We start from the raw sequence: 23,991 nt of genomic DNA on the forward strand, positions 1-23,991 counted from the left end.
TATAAATTCAATAAAAAATTATAAAATGCTGTATAAAAAGTCAAAAATATAGTATAATTTTTTAGAAGAGTAAAAAAGAAAAATAATTTTTAAGTATATAAATAGTACCTATTTTAATAAAAATTTTGTTGAAAAAAAAGTGATTTATGGGTCCATAAACAATCCACAAAACCGACAGAAAAAGCCACCAACAATAGAAACGCGCTTCCCAAAAAAAACCAAAAAAAACGCAGACGCAAAGCTGATAAGCCAAACGGGAACGATATCGTTAGATTGTGTGTATAAGGAAAAGAAACAGTGACTGTGAAACGGAAAACGACGTTGAAGGTAGAAGCTGAACAGAAAAAGTAAAAAAAAGGTTCCCCACTTTCTGTAAAAATATCACATAAAGAAATAGAAAAAGTGCTAAATTTTTGTTGTCCACAACTCCTATAAGTATCTTGCAACAATTCTCGCAAGTGAATCTATAACCCCTCTCTTTCTATAATTGTGAAAAAGCTCTGGCTTGCTCTCTCAATTTCTGTCAACCATGTCGACCGTTAGCATAGGTTCTCTACAGCACCACAGTCTTAGAGAGAACCCTAAGTACAGTCCCAAATCCAAAGCATTCAAACCTGGTTCATTGAATTGCTCGCCTCAGACTCAGACTCTGACTCAGACTAAGCTCTTCTTCCATTCTCGACGCTTCTGCAACTTCAGAGCTCCAAAGCATTCTCATGTTGTTGTTAAAGCTGCCTCCACCGCCGAAACCGCCGTCGTTCAGACCTTCGAATCCGCTGAGCTTTTCTTCAAGGAGACTTTCCCTCTCAAACGAACTGAAACGGTTTGATTTTGTTTTTGTTTATTTTCTGTTTGGTCCCCTGGAAAATGATTGGAACATGAAACTTGAAGAAAATGAAAGAATTCAAATTAGATTAAATTGCAATAATTGTTCAATAATTTTCTTTTTCTAGATTCTGTTTTTTGTTCTTTCTTCCCTCTGTTTTCTCGGCGATCAAACAGAATTTTAAAAGTTAATTGACTAGATTTTCTACAAGGAAAATGAAAAAAAAAAATTGAAGTTTAAGATCGAATGGAAATAGTTGTAGAAGAGCTTAATTTAGGAGATTCTCTAAAGAGGAAAGATTTTCTTGATTTTTAGATTTGAGTTCCTATGTTTCATTAGCAATCAAACAGAACTTTAAAAGCTGATTAAAAGCTATATAACTTTTAATTATTTATGTTTTTTTTTTTTTTTTTGGTCTGGTTTCTGTTTGGTTCCTGAGAAAGTGTTGGAAAAGAAAGTGTGAAACTTGAAGCTCTACAAATTTCTTTTTAAGAAAATGAAAATTTGAACTTATTAGATCACTTGAAAATAGTTGTAGGAGAACTTAATTGCGAAGATTCTCCACAAGGAAAGGGTTTTTTTTTTTTTTTTTTCTTTTGGTTTTCTCAGCAATCAAACAGAACTTTAAAAATTTAATTGGAAGCTATATATATCCTTTCTTTAATTTTTAATTAATTATTTATTATATTTTTTTATGGCTTACTAGAGTGTGAAGGGAGAAAGAAATGACGTGCATAAAAAACTCAAAATTGTACGTCAATAGACTCAATACTCTATTTTCTCAGCAGCAGATTGAAAGAATTCAAGGTTTTAATCTGATTTAAAAAAAGGTTCCTATGATTGACTTGGATGGTAGGTGGAGGGAAAGATCTTCGTCCGACTAGATCAGGTGAAAAATAGTCAGATTTGGCAGCTAACTGTAGGTTGTAATCTTCCTGGGAAATGGATTCTTCACTGGGGAGTTTCGTATGTCGGCGATGTTGGCAGGTATGCGTGCTTTTGGATTATTCGATTATGTAATTATGTGCCTTATGAAGATGCCTACATAGAATTCAAGTATAAACTATAAAGTATATGGTATTGTTAAAATGATTAACCGGTAATGGTTATCTGAAGACTGATGAAAGATCTGTTGATAAATTTTTTGCAGTGAATGGGATCAACCTCCTACTCAAATGAGACCCCCAGATTCGATCCCCATCAAGGTATGTATTGGTTTATTAAGATCGTGTACTGAGCCACTTTTGTATTGCAAATAAGAATATGGAAAACAAAATATTTTTCAGGACTATGCAATAGAGACACCCATGAAGAAATCATCGTCATCGGAAGGAGATGGATTTTACGAAGTGAAGATTGATCTCAGCCCCAATAGCGAAATTGCTGCAATAAATTTTGTTTTGAAGGTTCTTATTTTAAACAGTTAGCTGTTGAGAATGTCAGTTCATTATGTAAAAATTTGCTGGATGTTTATGAAGCTTTTTTGGTAAAATATATTTTACTTTTTCATTTTGTTTGGGGGTGTTGGTGGTGCAGGACGATGAAACTGGAGCTTGGTATCAGCACAGAGGGAGAGATTTTAAGGTGCCTCTTGTGGACTATGTTCAAGATGATCGGCCTGATAGCGATATAGCAGGAGCAAAATGGGGCTTCAGTATATGGCCAGGTTGTAGGAATTATTATATACCATCATTCACTTGATTTATCCATTTTTAATATTATGGTTCCATTTACTCACATAAATTTGGATCCTGTCTGAATTACTTTGTGTTCTCTTCCAGACATGGTGTAACTGTAACTCGTAAGCAAACATGTGAGTCTAATTGTGTACACTACATCTATATTAGAATGAAGTTGTGTCAAATGGAGAGACAGTTTCTTAATAAGATCCACTTGCTGAAAGGCATAACAGAGTCAATAGAAATAAAAGTATTGTTACTCGTTTATAGCTTCCTTTTGATCTTAGATGCAGTTGTTGCTGTAATGGGAATTAGATGCTGTTAAAAGCATGTTTTCTATCTGTTATTTCCTTTTAATTTTTTATTTGAGTTGAGTGTGTGAATACTTGTACTATGTTTTTAATATTGAACTGCTGAAGATGGAAACCTGATTTGTTCCCTAACACCTCCTTTTACATACATTATATATGAATCAATTTGGAAAGTTGATCCTATTTGCCTTATTGCAGCTAAGTGGTAGACTGCCTACTGTAATGGGTTTGGGAGGAGGTGTGTCATGGGTGGGTGGTGAATGATATTCTATTGTTTTCTTAGTAACTGTACTCTCCTATGTATTCTATATTCAACAATCATCTGACAGGAAATTTCTTGGCTCTACTTGAAACCTAGGGGCTTTTGGCCCGCTATCTAGCTTGATCCTCAAAGGAGAAGCATCGGCTACTACTGGTCCAGACAACAGCACCAATTCCAGAGACCCTAAACAAGAAAGTAGGAGCCTAGAAAAGTTTTATGATGAGCAGCCCATTGCAAAACAAGTTTCTGTTGATAACTCGGTCACTGTTTCTGTTAGAAAGTGCCCTGAGACTGCTAAAAATCATCTACATGTAGAAACTGATCTACCTGGAGATGTTGTTATTCACTGGGGAGTTTGTCTAGATGGTGCTAAAAAGTGGGAAATTCCTGCTGCCCCATATCCACCAGAAACAATATCATTCAAGGACAAGGCTTTGCGGACTCGATTACAGGTATAGCATCTAAATAATGTGGATTATTTGGCATGATAGGAATAACCGGACTTTTAAGTTTTAAGAGTGGAGCTTTTGTATAATGCTTTGGACAGCTTTCCATCCTATTATCTTTTTTAGACTTTCTTGATTCTTTGAACTTTGAGTAAAATTTAAGGTGAACCTCCGGTATAGTGAAGGCCATTCCACTTTTCTTAATAAAATAGTTATCTACTCACCAAATATGTAAATACAACCATATTGACAAATAGCAGACAAACATAGGCTCCATGCATATATATATATATATATATATATTTTAATTAGTGAGTTTGGCCCCAAGGGGAAGTTTTAGGGGGAGATTCAAACTTGTGATCTCCACTTAATGAGGCATGATCCCTAGTCGTTTGTGCTATCCTTGGGGTTAAACATATGTTCATGTATATATTCTAAATTTATATAACCATCAGGTCCATCACAATATTGCTAAGCTTGTTAAACCTTTCATGCATTCTCTAGAGGTGTGTCTGTGTTTTGATTGACTAAAAACGTTTCCAATTCTGGAATGTCACTTTTGTTTTTGTGTGGTGACATTATAGATGTTGAGTTTTGCTGAAGGTAACTGTCTTATAATTGATTCGGGAAAAAAAAAAGAAAAGTAATTCTGGTTTTATGGAGTTAAAAGTGCAAGCTTGTGCTTCCTCTATCATGTCATGTGACTTTGTCATTCTTTTTGCTCCTTTCCTCCAATTTGATGTTAGGGTCTTTTTACTGTGTTATTTATCTCTTTTAATGATTAGTAAACCTTCAGGCATAACAAATTCGTATTGTGAATTATAATTATATCTACCAATTGGGAGATGGAATCTCGATCTGCAAGCATGATTTAGACTAGAATATGGGAGGATATTTTTATTTTTTAAATAAAATTTTAGATGTACCTGATATGTATACATTGATCATAGATGATGCTGACAAGAACTCATGTAAGGTCTGATATGAAAGCATTATTATACTTGCAATTACTTGTACTAAAGTTTTTAGTATCACTTAAATTCTACTGAGGGAAAAAGAAAGTTTTGGAATTGCCTCAAAAAATTCTTATCAAAGATTGTTTTGGTATTACTTGTGTCCTCCCCTATGCTATACTTCTATGGAAACTTTGAATTGGGATGTCTCAATTCTGCCATCTTAATTTTTAGTCTTAAGCTTTTAAGAATGATTTATCTTCTTTCTTAATTTTATTTACATGGGTAACATGTTCTGCAGCCAAAAGAGGGTGGTGATGGTTGTTGGGGATCGTTTACTGTAGAAGAAGGACTTGAAGGATTTCTTTTTGTGCTCAAGCTAAATGAAAACACTTGGTTGAACTGTATGGGAAATGACTTCTACATCCCCCTCTCAAGTTCTAGCTTGTCTGCTAGATCCACACAGAGTCTATCTGAAGGCACACAGATACCCGAAAAGAATGCAAAAGAAAATCAAGAAGGATCTCTTAGTAAATATACTAATGGAATAATTAAGGAAATAAGGAACTTGGTAGGTGACATTTCCTCTGAGAAGAGCCAAAAGATCAAAAGTAAAGAAGCACAAGAAAGTATTCTTCAAGAAATTGAAAAACTGGCTGCTGAAGCCTATAGTATCTTCAGAAGCTCTGTTCCAACATTCACAGAGGAAGCTGTTGTTGAATCCAAGGAACAAATATCTCCAGTCAAAATATGCTCAGGGACAGGCACAGGGTTCGAAATATTGTGCCAAGGATTTAACTGGGAATCTCATAAATCTGGAAGATGGTACATGGAGCTGATAGAAAAAACTGCAGAGTTATCTTCAATTGGTTTCACTGTGCTATGGTTACCACCACCTACAGAATCTATATCACCTGAAGGATATATGCCAAGGGATTTATATAATCTAAATTCCAGGTATTTTAAATTTTTAAATACATAATCTGTGTACCACCTCCTACAGAATCTGTGTTGTGGTTTTTATTGAAAGAATTCTCAGCTTGTTATTGAACTCTTTCATTAATTATAGGGAAAAGTGCTCAAATACTTGTGGTTTATCCATAAAACATGGAACTCCTGAAGTTTTGAATGTAATACTTACCCCTCTATGATATAGTGTTACTTGTAAACTGTTAGACATCTGTTAAAATAAAGGGGAGTTGTTCATGTTATGACATGTGTCCATATTTGAAGTTGTATTTTCACCTAAAAATAATACCACAAGAGGGGGGGGGGGGGGGGGGGTTGTGTTACACTCAAAACCCAAGAAGGGTTAGGTGTTACATAATTATTGGGGCTTACACATTAATCCCATGTTTGGTTTGAGGGAAGGGAATGGAAGAGAAGAGAAAAAGAATAAAGGTGAAGGGAAAAATGTAAGCCAAAGTGATAAGTTTTTCATCACATTTAGCTTCTTTTTATTTTATTTTATTTTATTTTTTTCATGCTATCCAAACAGTAGAAAACATTTAATTTCTCTTCCTTTCCCTCCTTTTTCCCCCAAGCCAAACATAGTGTAAAACAATACTGCAGAGGGGATAACAGTCAAAACCTCAAGGGGTTCTGTGTTCTTAGGGGAAACCACAAGGGGGGTTTTGTGTACTTTTATCTTAATTATAACTAAAACGTTTCTTTCACAAAAAAGAAGATTAGGTCCTGTATAGCTTAGGGACATCTGATTGACTGGTGTATATATGATTGGTAGTGAGCAGAATTGGTTGGACTTCCAAACTTAATTGCTTGAATGATGGTATACTTATTATTATTAGTGAGTAGAGATGTGTCACCTTTAAAAATCTATATTGTTTTCTATGTACTTTTTTCTGTATGAAATATGATAGGTGATATCAGAATAATAGAATCCCGTGATTAATATTTGTTGCTGTTATGGTTTATGATTCAGATATGGAAATATTGATCAGCTGAAAGAAGTTGTGAAGAAATTTCATGAAGTTGGTATTAAAGTTCTTGGAGATGCTGTCTTGAATCACCGCTGTGCACACTATAAGAATCAGAATGGTATTTGGAATATCTATGGTGGCCGTTTAAATTGGGATGATCGTGCAGTTGTTGCAGATGATCCACATTTTCAGGTGCTTTATTTTACCATGGTTCCCACTTTTTTTTTTGAATTATCGGTCTTGGGAACTCTATTTCATAATTCATGGAATGTTTTCCTAAGACAAAGTTGCATTGTAATCTTAAAGTTTTTTGTTGTTTTTTTATTTATTTTTTTAGTTTATGAATGGAAAGTTTTCATTAACCAAGGCAAAAGTACAACAAGCTGTATGAGCAGCAAACACAGAAATAAGCCAAGCAAATCAAGTAGGCCCACATCCTAAGCAGAATAAAGAATGCTGCAAGAACAGCAGAGGCAATCAACAAAGCCAGAGAGTGAACTACCACCAGCCAAAGCTGACCCCACAGCTCAAAACTAAACTAAACAGCACTCCAAACTGACAACTAACATAAAAAACAGAGAATTGAATTCTCCAAAAATTGCAGAGGATTCTATTTTGGTAGTGTTCCTTATATTCTTGCACCAAGACAATCTGCCTCTAAGATCAAATAGCATTCTTTGCACCAACTGATATTCAATACTTATCTTTTACCCATGGATTCTAGCGTGCCCATCTTTCCAATGGGGATTAATTACACCAGACCAAGCAAGCTTCCAACTACCTGCTGAAATTTTTTTCCCTTCAGCTTCCTGATAGCCCAAGCCAGTTGAGAATACCAATAAATAATAGGCCTATTGAATAGTCATCTTTTCAACACAGCAGCCTACACCCTTTGAGAGAGGAAAAGATCTTGTTTATCTGACTCATACTTCTAGGAGTAGAAGGTTCGAAGCTTGTTTGAAGGGCTTGATCTTTATTGTCATATGATTAAAATTTTTAGACCTAATGAACATTGAAACTTGCAATTTTTTATGCTATAGAATTGGGCAACCTTGCAGCTTTCAGAATTGCCAACATATTTCTGAATTAACATGCATGCTTTATTTATGACACTACTTTCCTATGCTATATTTGCAATTTATCATTGTTGGGAAGAATACTAGCGTGTGTTTTTAGATATATAAAGTACCTTGTTTGTGTCGTACAGGGCAGAGGCAACAAGAGTAGTGGAGATAATTTCCACGCTGCTCCAAACATTGATCATTCACAAGAATTTGTGAGGAAGGATCTAAAAGAATGGTTATGTTGGCTGAGGTGAGCAGTTGGGGCTATTTTCTTGAATTTCTGAGGAACATTTCTGAGAGAGACATATTCTTTTTGTATCAATAGAGTTGAAAAGTATCTTTAAAAGGAACTCGTCTAAATAATTACTCATAAAATACCACTTCTGTTTAAGTTAGACAATGGTGAATTAATCATCAAACCATTATTATAATTCTTTCTTTCACATGTGGGTCCAAATGACCATTCAATAAGTGCAACTCAACATGTGGCATTTTTTTACTTTTAAATGGAAGGTATAGTAGAGATAATGTTCAAACTTAAGATGACTTGCTCTGATACCATGATAAATAATCTCTTATCTAAGAAGCTTAAGCTGTTTGGTAATGGTGAATTAGTGATTTGTCTTTTGTGAACAGCCTGCGTATTGGGAGTGCCTTCTTTTTTTTAATGAATTTATTTACGTAAAAAAAAAGAACATTATTCTAGCAATCCCTGATATATCAGCAAGTTAAATCTCTCTCTCTCTCTCCTCCCCTTACACAAACGCACAAAGTAGACTTGAGTCATGACATAAAGAAAGCTGGGGTTGATTCTTGATCACAGCACCTCTAGAGGCATCTCAAAGCATTTTCTTAAAGTTGCCTAAGAGGTGATGATCCAATCCCGTGACAGTAAAAACACCATGTTTTCTTCATAGAAAAATGACTTCATAAAAAATGAATGCTTGAGAGGACCCTTGGTTGTTTCTGGACTTCAGAGGTGTAGTCAATTAGAGTATTGCCTAATACAGTAAATAAATGTCCTTCATGATATTAATCAAATTCTTATTCCAAGTTAATTTGACGGATGATGCATAATCTTTCTAAACCTTAAAATGTTGGGCTGGAGATTGCTGCAAAAATCTATTACTTGAAGGTTTCTTATAATTTAATAACTTTCTCTTATCTCTTGCCTCATCATATTATGAAGTCAGTTGTGCATTGGTGGTGTTTAAAATGTAATTCGAGCTCCACTTCTTATAAACATGCATTCTCTCTCTGGTGCATATGTTTCTGTAAATATTGTTGTGTTAAGAATTTAGTTGTATAATTTTGCTTCAACATGTGATCCACAGGAAAGAAATTGGGTATGATGGATGGAGGCTTGATTTCGTCAGAGGATTTTGGGGTGGTTATGTCAAAGATTACATAGATGTAAGTGAACCTTCCTTTGCTGTTGGGGAGTATTGGGATTCCCTCAGTTATACATATGGTGAAATGGATCACAATCAAGATGCGCATAGGCAGAGAATTATTGACTGGATCAACGCAACTAATGGAACTGCTGGTGCATTTGATGTCACAACGAAAGGGATTCTTCATGCAGTAAGTATTCATGGGGACAATTCTTTGTCCCATTAGGAATATTAGAGGATATTGTATCAATTAACTGTGTTTTCTATGGACTAAACAATTGAGAGCCAATTTTGTTTTTGTTATCATTATAAATGTCTCAATTATTGTTTCAAGTAAAAATAATTATTAGATTAAATGATTTATAATTTAATTTTGGAATAAGGCTTTGTTGTTGTTGTTGTTGTTGTATGGTGATTCTATTGACTTGTGTGTTCATATCTTAATTAAAGAAACAATGAAGTGATTTGGTATCCATAAATTGAGGGAGAGATGTTCGTAGACTATATAGCTTGCAGTTATGCCACAATTCTTTGTGGTTGTTCCTATGGAAGCGGTGTCTCTATGACCCTGCAATATGTGAGGTTTACATAATAAAAAAAAATTGCCACCTTGCTAGAACTCCTAATAGCATACCTCCCTTCTCACAATTTCATATGCATGCATAAGGTGGAATTTTATCTCTACAATTAGGAACCAACTTTGATGGTACTTACACTGGGTAACCCTTTTTATAAGGTGCAATATAAGGTGGATGGTCTATACTTAAATAATACATTTATTTTATACAGACACTGGAAAGATGTGAATATTGGCGATTATCAGATTCAAAGGGAAAGCCTCCTGGGGTTGTTGGATGGTGGCCATCGCGTGCTGTTACCTTTATAGAGAATCATGATACTGGTTCTACTCAGGTTTAAACATCTTCCATTTTGAAATTTCCATTCTATCTGTCACTTTTTGTCTGCTGATAAACATTTTTCATTGAAGAATATTGATAAAAAAAAGAAAAAAACAATTTTCATTGAAGAATGAAAAAAAATACAGCTAATAACCAAATTAACAGCTAAGTAGAAAATTGGTTCTAGTCTAGCATATAAAAACTGAGAATGAAGATATGCCTTTCTCTACAATTACTTAGACCCCAAATTAAGGGTTACTCTTCATTTCAGGTTTAAGGTTCATACGAAATTCTGTAAAATCTTAAAAATGAAGACCTTGGGACACAAGGACATTTTTCTGCTGGTAATTTGTGGAAGCGGTACCATAAATCTTGGACCAGCTTTCAATTTTAACTTACTGGAATTAGGAAAGAATAAGATTCAGCGTACAATTCTCTTACTAGTATTAGGAAAGAACAAGACTGTGTTTAAACATGTTTTGTGATGCTATTGTCTCAATTTGGAATTGTTAAGTGTTATTGCACTCACATATATTACCTTTTTCTATTCTTTGTCCTGCAGGGCCATTGGAGATTCCCACGTGGAAAGGAAATGCAAGGATATGCTTATATTCTGACTCATCCTGGAACACCCACAGTGTTCTTCGACCACATTTTCTCTCACTACCGTTCTGAAATCGAAGCTCTAATCTCTATAAGAAACCGGAACAAACTCCATTGTCGCAGTATAGTAAGTGTCAATCATTGGCTCCAATTGTTGGCATCATGATGTGCATAGAAAACATTCCATAAACAAGCAAATGTTTGTTACAATTTTCTTTTCATACATAAAAGAACTGAAGAATAAAGCTAGTCAAAATCATATGGATATAGGGAAAGAAGACAGATTTAAAAAATTAATAGAAACTGCAATTTAAATTTTTACTTCTTAGTAGTATTACCCCCAAGACATTGAACAATCCACTTAATTGGTCTCTAGTATAACTGTCATTGTTGGCTAATACCATCTTAATACTGTTCAGAATTATAACAGCGAAAACATGCTATTTCAATACATTTTGGTTTCTCTAATTTTTTGTTGGCACCAAATTCACAGTTATTGTTTATGACTTCCATTGATGAAAATAGGATGCTGTTGTTCTACATGGGCAAGTTAAAGCCAAGTCTGTACATAAAAATTGAACAGAAAACGATTTTGAAATACTGACTTCATTTGTGATATTGTTTAATCTAGATTAAAATTACTAAGGCTGAAAGGGATGTGTATGCGGCTATTATTGATGAAAAAGTTGCGGTTAAGATAGGACCAGGTCATTATGAACCCCCAAGTGGGCAGCAAAAATGGTCTTCAGCCTGCGAGGGAAAAGATTACAAGGTCTGGGAATCATCTTCATAGAACACAACGATTTCACTTGTGTATTTTAGTATATAAAGTCCATTACAGGTGGTGTTTGCTTAGTTTTTTTCCTACAAAGCAAGTTGAAGAGCACCACAAGAATAAAATACTTGTTCACGATGGTGGATTGGTTGCGTACTCCTATTGAAGTTGGTTCTGCCATTCTTTTCCTGACATAGAGGCCAGGTTAAGAGCAACTTGACTAAGGGCTGACAGTGGGGTACTATCATGGCACCGTGGAAACATTTTCTATATAAACATGTAAAATAAAATAATTATACCTACACTATTGTATAATTTTGTAAAACAAATCATCTATCATAAGAGATGAGTATATTAAATTGTTCTCATCAGTGGAACAATATAAATCACCTATTCTATTCCTGTACTTAGTGTTTATATGCCTTGTATGCTTTGAGGCAAAATTTTGACTTGATTATGCAATTGATGTGCAAGTCGAAAGAAAAAAAGGTGGATTTATTTGCATAAAAATTCACGGCAAGAAGATGAGAGATCACTCTTATCTATAGTAGGGATTGGCTTCTTTTCTCTTGCCTGGGAAATCTGAATGTGGATGTCTTATGTCTACGCCTGATGTATAATGATGGCTCCAGAAAAACAAGTTTGCAAATGAGCCCTGCCAATAAGAAGATACAGATTTTGAAATGTACTAAACTGGTTAGCAAATGCTAAAAACTTTTCCAGTTTACGGTACGTCTATCTGGTAAAAGATGAGAAAAAAAGCTTGGGCATCACTTACAAACAGGATGAAATAACATGCATCTTTGCCCTTATTTCAAAAGCCTTTCTTGAGGATTGAAAATGACTCTCCCCTCCCTTGAGATTTGAGAAAATCAACACATTAGTATTTTCATTAACAGTAGTAATAGTCTAATAGAATATTTCAAATTTTGAAAAGTTTTCCTTGACCAAACCTTACCCATGATTAGTGAAAATTTATTTAGTTAAATAATATTCATTGTCACCAAATGGTGGTTAGAATTTGGTTAAAAGAATCTTTTCAAAATTTGGAATATTTTATAACTGTTATTAATGGAAGGACTAAAATGTTAAATTCCTCAAATTTGCATAACAAAATTTAAGATATTTCACAAGTCAGCTTTATCTTATTTGGCTGTAAAAACTAATAATTCAATGGCACATATTTTCCTATGTTAAGAGCGGCGGAAAGAGAGAGGGAGGTTGAGCAAAGCCCGATTGAAAGAGTGGCGGAAGGAGTGTGAGGTTGAACAAAAGGGTTGAGAGAGCAACGTAATGGAAAGAGAGAGTTGGAACAAAGGGAGTGACAGATAGATTTAAGGCTGAAATTGTGAGGGTGGAAGAGGTTGAATTTGTTTGGGGGACTTGCATGGTCTTGCTGTACACAGGTGTTCCTCAGTAATTTTAAGGTCGAAATTGTGTTTAGAGAGGTTGATTTAGGGACAACTGAAATCATGTGGGTGGAAAGGGAGAGGGAGATAGTTTGGGTTGGAGTTTTAAATTGGCTGCAAAGAAATCGTGTTATAGAAATACTAGTCTGTACTTTGCGTGTGTAATGACTCTTTTTTATTTTTTGTTTTGGGTTTAGTGTCATAATATCTAAAAGAGAAGTGTTATGTCTACAACATTTTTACAACATTTTCACAACAAATCATGGGTGATTAGTTGTTATTGGTTCAAATTTAAATTTAGCACTGAGATCACTTTTTTAACCCAACAATAACAACTAGTAACAATCCGCTATTTAAGATTTATTGTAAAAATGTTGTGGATATATCATTTCTCTATCTAAAAATAAGATGTAGAAGTCTCCTAATTCTTAGGATCTTTCTTTATGTGATATATATATATATATATATATATTTTAATTAGTTATTTGTACATGAGTTAGTGGCTTATATGAATGGAAGAAACTAATTGAAATTGAAACTCTTGAATAGTGTTTAAAAGTGAGATAGAGTGAGTGTCCTAATTTTTTCAATTATTTATTTATTTTTATCTTTCTCTATGTGAGAGTTGATAAAAGTTTCAAAATTTGAATTTAAAATAAAAGGTGGTAATTCAAATTAGAGAAGAGAAAGAAAAAAAAAGCCTAAAACTAAGGCACCTTTTAAAAATAGTAAATTACTCTTTTAACTAGTTTGTGTTTTTAACTTTAAAATTATATACCACCGCACACCTTTGGTGCGATGGTTACTTCACAAGTATGAGTACTTATGAGGTGTGGGGGATAAAGGCCGGGGTTGAATTTAAAATAAAAGGTGATAATTCAAACAGAGAATTGTATTATTGATAGTATAGATGAATTCTATGGGGAAAATGGGCATTTGTCCCTAATTTACAAACTATGTAGTAAAATATCTTTGTTTTGAAACTATTTAGCAAAATGTCCTTATTTTTTAAATTCGATTTTAACAACATTGAGTTCTGTGTAAAACTCGATATCCTCAAAATCGAGTTATATATATATTTTTAAGTGAAACTTAACATTAGCAATGTCGAGTTTCACTTAAATTTTCAAAATAAAATTAAGTGACAAAATATGTATAGAATTCGACATTACTAATGTCGAGTTCTACCAGTAACTTGATTTTTTTAAAATTGAGTTTAAAAAACAGGGGTATTTTGCTAATTAATTTCAAAACAAGGGCATTTTATTGCGTAATTTGTAAATTAGGGGCAAATGCCCATTTTTCCCGAGTTCTATGCAGAAAGCTACCCCGTTAGCTCATGTAATATCAACAAAATTGAAATCGAGTTTTGAAAACAAAGCTTCTCACAATGCTATTTTTAATAAATCTTAATAAAATAATATTATTTTTCTAAAAGGTTCAATCTTTTTTTTCTTTTTTGATAGACTAAAAGGCTCAATTAGGGGAGACTTTTGCTGTTATCTTATCCAACCCTAGATTGCTGTTATCTTACATCAGTAAAGAAGAAGAAAAAAAATAGTAATGAGCTTCGCAAATGACACATTTTTACTATAAAAATAGGGAGGATGGAAAGTAGAGTTATAAGTTCAAAAGTTATTATGTGTATATAATTTACCAATTAAAAAAATGAAATATATTCTGGGCTAATCATAAAGCTTGTTTGAGAGAATATTAAATATTAAAAAGGTATTGTAATGCTATTTTTTGAAGTCATCCAATGATCTCATCCCTTAACAATAATGCCTTTAAAGTTTTTTCTTATGAAATTAAACCTAAGATTTTAAAAAGTATCAAATTAAACCTTAGTTCAATTAAGTGTAACAACATTAAGATTAAGTTAATTTTAATTAATATAGATTGAGAGTTTAATTTGTTATTTTTGAATTCTTAAGCTTCAATTTATTATTTTTGAAACTAAACAGTTACTCTTTATTTATTTACTTTTTAAAACCTCTCGGTTTAATTTGATAATTTTGAAATTATATGGTTTAATTTGTTATACCTTAAACAATAGAGCTTTAAATGAAAATTTTCAATAATTATTGTTCACTAAATATAACAAATTAAACCCTATAATTTCTAAATTATCAAATTAAATTGTGAGGTTTTAAAAAGTAGGCTAAAATACAAAGTGCACCCTTTAAGTTTGACTAAAATTAATTTTATTCTTCTAACTTTACATTTGTTTAATTAAGTTTTCTAAATTTCAAATTCATTCAATTAAGTCCTTTAAGTTTTAAATTTATTCAATTCAAGCTTTCTATTCAATTTTGTTAAAAAATTGCCTATAAAAAATTTTTTTACACATGAAAAAAAATCTATAAAATTAATAAAAATATTTTATAGATTTTTTATGTAAGAATTTTTTTCACAAAATATTTTTTCATTAGTTAATTGCATACTTAATGACAATTTTTTTAAAAACAAAATTTGACAAAAGGCCTGAATTGAATAACTTTGAAACTTAAAGGACTCAATTAACAAAAGTAAAATTAAAGGACTGAAATGAATTTTAGTCAAACTTAGAAGGTACATTTTACATTTTAGCTTATTTTTTAAACCCTCATGGTTTTTAATTTGTTAATTTAGAAACTATGGGGTTTAAATTATTATACCTTAAACAATAGACCTTTAAATGAAAATTTCCAATAATTATTGTTCACTAAATATATTTCATTAAAAAATAAATTTTATAAATTTTTTTTTTCTAAAAAATAAAAAATAAAAAACAAAGTCAAAAGAGTTGAGAGTAATGCAATATGCAAAAGCTATTTTAGAATATTTTTACAAATTGTTGATGTATCCAACTTCTCATTGGTTTTTATCTAGGCCTATTATTAACATCATTTTTTCATTTACTAATAATCACTTACCACATTGACAGTTTGTATCTCTAGCATAACTTAGAAGTTAAACAAGTGAAAGTGCCGCAAGCTCATCCATTTACTTGTAGTTATGACAACCAGCCAATAGCGTTAGATTGTGTGGCTAAACATAGAAGAATGAATTCAAAATACCAAGTTTTTTTAGACTATACACAGTTAGATTGAAGTGGTTCTCCACTCTTACCGCCTAATGCCTCTCTCACCTTCACAAAACTTATATATTGTCCTCCTGTTTTAGAATTATGTCTGTTATATATAAACAAACACTTTCTTAAATATTGGATTCTTCCAAGCACTCAAAGAGAACCCTCTACATTCAGGGTTCAATACCATCTTGTCTGCTTTTCTTGGACATATTGGCTTAGGTTTAGGTCCCATTGAAAAAGGTTTTGCAGGGAAAAACCAAGACCTGACCAATTAATTTTTTCATAAAAATTTCGAAGAAAAAACAAAGAGTTACGTTAAAGTTTTACATGCATACAGTAGCAATGGCAGAAGTTAACAAAAATTGCTTTCTTCTCTTCTTTTTTGTATCATTTGTTGTAATCATCCCAACCCTTCATGCCAACATTGCTGAATACGATGATTACTGGAAGCAAAGAGCTGCCCAAGCCGAAAAAGACAACCATGAAGCCTATAATCCTGATCCTGAGGAAGTCACAAATAGCTTCAACTCTCATGTCAACAAGTAGGTTAAAAATTATCATTAGTATAATAAAGTAAAAGCAACACGAAAAAAAAAAAATCTACAATTTCTTTTAGAACTGTTGAATTGGCATGTTTTGACTCCAATATTCTTTTCATTTAAAATTTGGCATGTATAGGGCTTTGGATGGCGCTAACAGCACAAGAAGACAATTGAAAAAGTATAAAGGCCCATGCGTGGCCACCAATCCTATTGATCGATGCTGGAGGTGCGACCCCGAATGGTACAATCACCGCAAGAGGCTAACTAAATGTGTCCTTGGCTTTGGCCACAAGACTATTGGTGGAAAAAAGGGAAAGTACTATGTGGTCACAGATTCCTCAGACGGTGACATGGTCAATCCCAAACCTGGGACTCTCAGACATGCTGTGATTCAAAAGAAGCCCCTCTGGATTGTGTTTGCACGCAGCATGGTCATTAGGCTTAATCAGGAGCTAATCATGACTGGACACAAAACCATTGATGGTAGGGGAGCTAATGTTCGTATTGCTTATGGTGCTGGCATTACTCTCCAATTTGTCAAGAATGTGATCATCCATAACATCCATATCCATAACATTGTTGCTGGAAGTGGTGGAACTATTAGGGATAGTATTGACCACGTTGGTTTTAGGACCCCTAGTGATGGTGATGGTATCTCTATCTTTGGCTCATCCAAAATCTGGATCGACCATGTTTCCATGTCTAATTGCCAAGATGGTCTCATTGATGCCATCATGGGTTCAACTGCTATTACCATCTCCAATTGCCATTTCACCCACCACAATGAGGTAACATTTTCATCTCTATTTGTTGTCAATCATAAAAAAAGAAGAAGGTAATTCTAGCATTTATTTATTATATTCTTAAAGTGGCATTAATCACATTTATTATTATGTTTGTTCATAAATAATTCATAAATTAATACGAAGGTACTAGCACATCTCTTAATATGTGAAAGTTCAGTCTCTATTATGACTTAACCTAAGAAAAAAAAAAGTTAACTACGTCCAAATGTATTATGTAATATAGAAGAAATAGATTGTAAAATATTAATCCAATTTTCAAGTGAAGAATGGAGAACATAATTGAGAGTTTGATGGGGTTGATTCAGGTGATGTTGTTTGGAGCAAGCGATAGCTTCTCTGGCGACAAGATAATGCAAATTACAGTTGCCTTCAACCATTTCGGCCGGGGATTGGTGCAGCGGATGCCAAGGTGCCGATGGGGATTCGTCCATGTGGTTAACAATGATTACACTCACTGGCTCATGTATGCCATTGGTGGTAGCAGCAGTCCTACTATTATCAGTCAGGGTAATCGATTCATCGCTCCTCCAAACCTGGCTGCTAAAGAGGTATGCATGCCTCTCTCAAAATGATTTATGATTGATGATTTGTCACTAGATTTATTTTGTTTTTGTTTTTGTCATGTATGCAAATACAACATGTAACACAGTTTCTATGTATTTAACAACTGTTGAGATGACATATAGAAATGATCGATTACAATTTATCACATTAACAGTTGTGAAAAAAATTATAAAAATTGTTGTGTCCTTAGTGTTACTGTTCTTGTTTAAGTAGCTTGTTGCTACGTTGTATCACAGTGACTAAATTCTAACAAATTGTTCATCTTAATTTGACATTGGTGAAGGTGACCAAGAGGGACTATGCAGAACAGGGTGTCTGGCAGAATTGGAGATGGAGATCACAGGGTGATCTGATGATGAATGGTGCATTCTTCGTTCAATCTGGGGCTCCACTTAAAACTCATGGTTTCTCAAAGAAGCAATTGATCAAGAGTAAACCTGGCACATATGTGAGAAGACTCACTCGCTTCTCAGGCACAGTAAGATGCAGAAAGGGCATACCTTGTTAAGCCTTTTCCAGTTTCATTTCATAGTTCTAAGCAAAAGATTCACCACCTTGTGTTTTTTAAGGTTAGGATAGAACAAGAGGTTCAGAAAGAAAAACCAGCAAAAGAGTTTTGCTGTTGTAGTAATTAATTTTCATGGACTTTGTATACATTCTATCCATATATATATATAAAAATTTGTGTTTGGTTTGTTTAATTAAGGAGGAAGGAAATTAATTAAAGCACAGGAAAGTACTTTGGGAAATCACAAAGATGGAGCAAAATGGTTTAAAAAAAAGAAAGAAAGAAAATGTTTCTGTAATTTTCTGAATGCTTTTAATTCTTCATTATCCAAAGCAGAAAAAGGCCATATTCTAATTACTCCCTCCGTCCCACTTTGTTTGTCCTCTATTCCATTTTGAGATGTCCCAAAATATTTTCCTATTTCTAAAAATAAAAGTCATTAATTTACTAATGTTCCAATTATATCCCTATTAATTTATTAATTCAATTTTTTGATAAATTTATTTAAGGGTAGTTTGGGAAACTTATATATTTTTAAAAGGTAGACAAGACAATAAATGATGTTCCCTTAAAAAGTTTGACTTTTCAAACAGGACAAACAAAATGGGACGGAGGGAGTATATACAAGTCTTCATGCATGTGATTGTATCCATATGATATATGTATGTAGAAAATTACATATCACAAGTACATGTTGGTAATATACCAAATGTTTAGGAATTCAGGGGTTAGTGACCTAATATTTGTACTTTAATGTACAAGAGAGTGCCAAAAAATGTTTTATTTATTTATTTATTTTTTGTTTTTTTTTTAAATTTTTATTTATTTATTTACGAAGAGGAAGTTAGTGATAAGTACTTGTGTAATTGTGTTTTGGTAATTAGAAAATTATAGAAGTCAGTGAAAAGTTTATGTTAAGTAGCTTTTTTCTCTCTCTCTCTCTCTCTCTCTCTCTCTCTGTGGAGAATGCCTCTAGTTGTCTAACTTATATGTTACAGTACTGCTTCTGGAAGACAAAAGAGAAAGAATAATAATAGTATAAGGGAATAATTTCATAGGCAATTCTGTTTGTAGGAGCTCATAAACTCTTTTGCCTTGAGTTCCTTGACAAACAAAAGGAGGGATAATAAATTTTTATCAAATTCTATCCAAGAATCAAGGGTAAACTCTAATTCTAGAAAATGTTGATCTGTGGCTTCAAAGAGGTGCATCAAGTGCACAAATTTTGTGACACAAAAAATCATGGCCATGGATGTTCTACCCCTACCAAACTTAATATTTAGTGATGGGCACATAGCAAGCTAGAAGCATTCACATTCTTTTAAAACTAATTTTAGCTTAAGAAATTACTTTTTTATTTATTTAATTTTTTTGGTAATTCGATATTTATAACGGAGATGAGAAATTTGAACCATAGATATTTCCATTAAAAGTACTAGGAGATACCAACTAGTTAAACTATAACATTATTGGTCAATTTTTATGTATTGTGGTACTTTTAAATATACTCCACATCTCATTGTCTATTTTCTTTCTCCAATCTATAGAAAAATACCATTTCTTAATCATCATTTCATTTCATTTCTCTCAAGTCCTTAACCCAAAGAAACCCATGTTCATTGCAAAAAAAATCTCATCTTCAATCCAAATCTCATATTGTTCTTTCTCCATCACTGCAAAAAGAATACAAAATCACTTAAAAAATCACAGCAAAAATCCCATACTTCACTGACTTTTCCCAATTAAAATAAATTACCGCAAAAATTCCTCGATGTGAAATAGCCGAACTTTATTGCTGGCTGTAGATCCACAATATTGTCAATACCAACACCTACACGTCCTACCGGAAAACGAATGATTAAGCTATAGTGTCATCCAAAAATGGACTATAGTATTGTAACTCAAATCTATTTTGACTAAGAACTCAAAATTTCCAGCTAAAATTTGCCAATTAAAACCCACCAAATGATCGAATTGCACTAGCATATGAGTGCTCTACCCTACTCTAAAATTGAAAAGTGCAGAAGCCTAGCCGCTTAAGGATTTTTATTCATTCTTAGGGACTTGAACTGCGGTAAGGAAAGCTCTATAAATAACCATTATATATATTTAGGTATTCACATTGGTCTTCTTAAAATGTTCTCCTTAATTACTTTAGTATAAGAACTTATGATTTCTATATTAGCCAATCACTTTTTAAAACACCTGCATTAGAGCACTCACAGCAATGGTGCTATATTGCTATATTTTAGCTTCTTAAACCCCAAAATCATACTCACAGCAGTGGAGCTAAATCTATAATTTTTGGCTCCATTGCTACAGTGCACATCTATAGATAGATGTGCATTGTTCATGTGAGCTAAAAAAAAAAAAAATTTATTGAATTTCTCTCTCCTCTTCCATTAAAAAAATATTCTCTCTCTCTCTCTCTCTCTCTCTCTCTCTCATTTTTTTTCTCTCCCTCATCTACTCTCTGCTTTGCCGATCTATTCTGGATCTTCATCATCATCGATCTTCATTGTCATTGCCCACGTTGCCGTCCCACGCTGCCGACTCATCTCGCCCAGTCCTCCATCTCACCGCTCACCCAACGCTGACAAGCCTAGTCCTCCATCTCACTGCCGATCCAAGCTCCATTGCCGACCGAAGCTCCATTGCCGACCTAAGCTTCATCGTCGATCCAAGCTCCACCGGCACCGCCTTCATCGAACTCAAGAGCGTCGCGGATTTCGTGGTTGGATTTCGTGGCTGTGGCTGGATTTCAAGGGTTTCTCTAGGTTTCGTGAAAAGAAGGGATTTTAGTTTGGATTTGTGTTTGATTTCAAAGTGGGTTTGAGTTTGTGATTTGATTTTGGGTTTGTGGGTTGGCTATCGGTGGGTTTGGCAATGGGTATTGGTGGTTGTGGCAGTGGGTGTGGGTAGTGGTGGCTGGTGGCAGTGGGTTGGGTTGGGTTTTGCAGTGGGTTTCAGTTTGTTTCACAATGGGTTTCGGTGGATTTCAGTGTGTTTTGCAGTGGGTTTTGATGGGCAGTGGAGTGGGTTGGGTTTCTGATGGTGGTGGTGGCTTGGGAATTATGTTGATGGTGGTGATTTGTGTGGTAATTTTTGGCTAATTTGGATTTTTGGCAATGGTTGTGGGTGGTTGTTCTTGGCTTGCTAGTTGTTGTTGGGTGGTTGTGGGCGGTTGTTCTTGGTTGGCCATGTTGGTGGATCGGTTTGTGGTGTTTTTATTGTAGTGAGATAGATTATTTTATTGTGATGTTTGTATTATTTTATTGTGTTCAAAGCTAAAATAGATTCACTGCTTTAGCATGTATGTAGGTAAAATAGATAAAGTAACTTTTAGTGGAGCTAAATTGCTAAATTTTTAACTCTACTGCTGTGGATGCTTAGATTCTCTAATTATACTTTTTTTTCATTAAAATATTATTTATTTATTCTTTTTTATTATTTCTCTCACATTTCAAAACAATAATTTTTTTTTTTAAGTTACCAAGATACAAAAATAATAGAATAATAGTTTGGAGAATGAACAGTGCTTCCCTAAATATAGAAAAACACTTTAGTATTTTCCTATTTTAGCAACGTAAGTTTGGATAGCAACGCGTTTGCATTTTTTGGCTGGGTCCTATGCACTGTTCACGGGACCTACAATTGGGTCTCACGGCACTATTCACACATTTAAAAATTATTTTACTGTAGTATTTTCAGTTTTCAGTTTTTAATTTTCAATAATAAGCGGTATCAAAATAGAGCCTTAATGTGAGACTTTTTTGGGTTAATCCCTAAATTTAAGGTCTTACCCTATTTTAGGGAGTCCAATGTGATTGCTCTTGCCATTGTAATTCTATTTTAGGGAGTCCAATGTGATTGCTCTTGCCGTTGTAATTTGTAAGTTGTGGAGAGAGAGAGAGAGAGAGAGAGAGTTCTTTGGATGTATTTCGGGTTTAGGTTTTGTGAGACTATTTTTATGCCACAATTAATCTTCCTATTTTCTTAGTGAGACTAATAAGTCTGGGGTAAATAGCACTTATAAAAGATAATTTTGGTTGTATATGAGGCAACCAACCTCTTGAACTTGGGAGAAAGGAAGGGAATTAAGATTAATTTTTGCTTGCCTTTTACTTCTTTCCTTGTTGTATTTAAACACAGCTTCTGATAACAATCACGAATGATTACTAGATAATTTAAATAGCCGTAACAATTGGCTAAACACTATCCTAATAATAATCAACTCAATCTCCTAAATAATAGAGAACCAACCTAATCACAACCAACCTAACCTCCTAAATAATAGGAATTCTTATTGCAATCAAATTGAACTAACAGAATTTAAACATAGCAGATATTTGAATCCTCAGCAACTTGGTAACTTCAGCTACGTGACTGCAATTGTATCAGCCACGTGGTTTGGCTGTTCCAACTTTGTCTGGGACATAACAGAGACCCTCTGGCAATGTTGCTTGTAAACATAAACCTAAGACCGAACTACATGAATTTTTGTGTTGCTTGTGTGATTGTTTCTTATATATTTTTCAATTTCTATTTTTCCATAAACCTATTATTATTGGGTACACTCATAACAAATAGGTATCAAAACTTCTGCTACCTCAACATATTTCATAGATCATAATTAAAAACCTCACCTCCTCATCTTTATTGCTAGGATAGAACAAGAGGATGAAAAAGAAAATGATCAGCAAAAGAAATGTTGTAGTAATCAATTGTTGTGGGCATATATATAGTGCATAGCTTGTTTGAGGAAAAAGAAAGCAAAGTACTTGGGATATCACAAATTGGCAAAAGTAGTTAAAAAAGAAAAAGAGATAAAAAAAAAAAAAAAGTTTCTGTATGGTAATTTTCTGCTTGCTTTTAATTCCTCTCTATTAAAAGCAAAATGAGCCATGCAATTCTAAATGTAAGCGCGCATGCATGTGCATGTATGATGTATCTCTATTCTCTATATGTGTGTTGAAAGTTACATGTTACAAGAAGTACAGTTGGTAGTAATATACTAAAATGCTTATGGTTCAGGGGTGACCAAGTTTTGTATTCCAATGTACTCGGAGATTGCCGAAAATGATTTTTTGTTTTGTTTTGTTTTTACGAAGAGGAATTTAGGCACAAGCACTGCTTGTGTTTGGTAATTAGCAACGTAGAATCAACACGAATATTTAACGGTCATTATAATTCTTAATTGTAGAATGGCGGAGCCACATGCATGGTTGTGGGGCCATGGCCCTCCAAAATTTTAATTTAAAAAAAAAAATATAGGTATACTTTATAAATTTAAAAAAAAAAAGTTCATATGAGACTTTAATTGTAACATTATGATTTTGATTTGTCAAACATGGATGAAGTTTTGCAAACAATTTATATATTAAAAAGAAAATTATGAATAATTTTGCTATAAAAATAATAATTGATGAAGTTTATTAGGTGAAGTATTATTGTTGAGCATGACTTTGATGGAAGATACTATATTCGTTTATTTTTTTGTTCTATATATTTGTATATATATTGTATAACCAATTATACAACTTTTGTATACTCCTTAGAATTTAAGAAGATTATAAGTTTCTCTTAAAAAAAAAAATCATGTCTTGGATGTGTATATATATACATATTAAAGTTTATAATATATATATATATATATATATAAACTTTCTTTAGTATAATAAAATTAACATTTATATTTTCATACACATATATTATGTGGATTTTTTAGGTAGTGCATATATGTGATTTGAGTTTATCTTGACACAATAGTTCGGCTCCCAAACTCAAAATTTTTGGCTCTGCCAACCGACTAAGGCATCAAATTTTTATCCAATAATTATAAGATGCAAACGGTGTCCAGTGTGAACTCTAATTGTAGAAGAAGATTAATCCTATGAATAAGAGCATATATAGTTCTTGAACGACATATACGTTGTC

The 23,991-nt window shown here is 33.3% G+C and overlaps 2 protein-coding genes across 3 annotated transcripts; both read left to right on the forward strand.

Moving 5' to 3' along the window:
- Positions 1-400: 400 nt before the first annotated feature.
- LOC126718721 (alpha-amylase 3, chloroplastic) lies at positions 401-11,554 on the forward strand. Of its 2 annotated transcripts, XM_050421044.1 has the most exons (14): positions 401-823; positions 1,533-1,577; positions 1,683-1,813; positions 1,977-2,031; positions 2,113-2,232; positions 2,363-2,492; positions 3,175-3,530; positions 4,779-5,434; positions 6,420-6,609; positions 7,625-7,731; positions 8,816-9,065; positions 9,665-9,787; positions 10,337-10,504; positions 11,009-11,554. In XM_050421044.1, exons 1-14 carry the CDS (start codon positions 530-532, stop codon positions 11,168-11,170), a joined length of 2,787 nt encoding a protein of 928 aa, XP_050277001.1. In that variant the 5' UTR covers positions 401-529; the 3' UTR covers positions 11,171-11,554. The 2 variants fall into 2 exon arrangements, with proteins under 2 accessions (XP_050277001.1, XP_050277002.1); XM_050421045.1 differs by lacking the exon at positions 1,533-1,577 and having other exon boundaries at positions 402-823.
- A 4,422-nt stretch (positions 11,555-15,976) lies between these two features.
- Positions 15,977-18,122, forward strand: LOC126716437 (pectate lyase-like). Its single transcript, XM_050417273.1, has 4 exons — positions 15,977-16,176; positions 16,313-16,964; positions 17,288-17,530; positions 17,830-18,122. Exons 1-4 carry the CDS (start codon positions 15,977-15,979, stop codon positions 18,052-18,054), a joined length of 1,320 nt encoding a protein of 439 aa, XP_050273230.1. The 3' UTR covers positions 18,055-18,122.
- Positions 18,123-23,991: the final 5,869 nt, after the last annotated feature.

Source organism: Quercus robur, chromosome 3 (assembly GCF_932294415.1).
Source record: "Quercus robur chromosome 3, dhQueRobu3.1, whole genome shotgun sequence".
NCBI classification, from domain to species: domain Eukaryota; kingdom Viridiplantae; phylum Streptophyta; class Magnoliopsida; order Fagales; family Fagaceae; genus Quercus; species Quercus robur.

Excerpts from the sequence above, each read along its gene's own strand:
- LOC126718721 (XM_050421044.1), top strand. The coding sequence starts at position 530 with ATGTCGACCGTTAGCATAGGTTCTCTACAGCACCACAGTCTTAGAGAG. Across the intron at positions 2,032-2,112 it reads CAGATTCGATCCCCATCAAG|GACTATGCAATAGAGACACC; the intron begins GTATGTATTGGT and ends AATATTTTTCAG. Across the intron at positions 9,066-9,664 it reads CGAAAGGGATTCTTCATGCA|ACACTGGAAAGATGTGAATA; the intron begins GTAAGTATTCAT and ends TATTTTATACAG.
- LOC126716437 (XM_050417273.1), top strand. The coding sequence starts at position 15,977 with ATGGCAGAAGTTAACAAAAATTGCTTTCTTCTCTTCTTTTTTGTATCA. Across the intron at positions 16,965-17,287 it reads ATTTCACCCACCACAATGAG|GTGATGTTGTTTGGAGCAAG; the intron begins GTAACATTTTCA and ends GGGTTGATTCAG. Across the intron at positions 17,531-17,829 it reads CAAACCTGGCTGCTAAAGAG|GTGACCAAGAGGGACTATGC; the intron begins GTATGCATGCCT and ends ACATTGGTGAAG.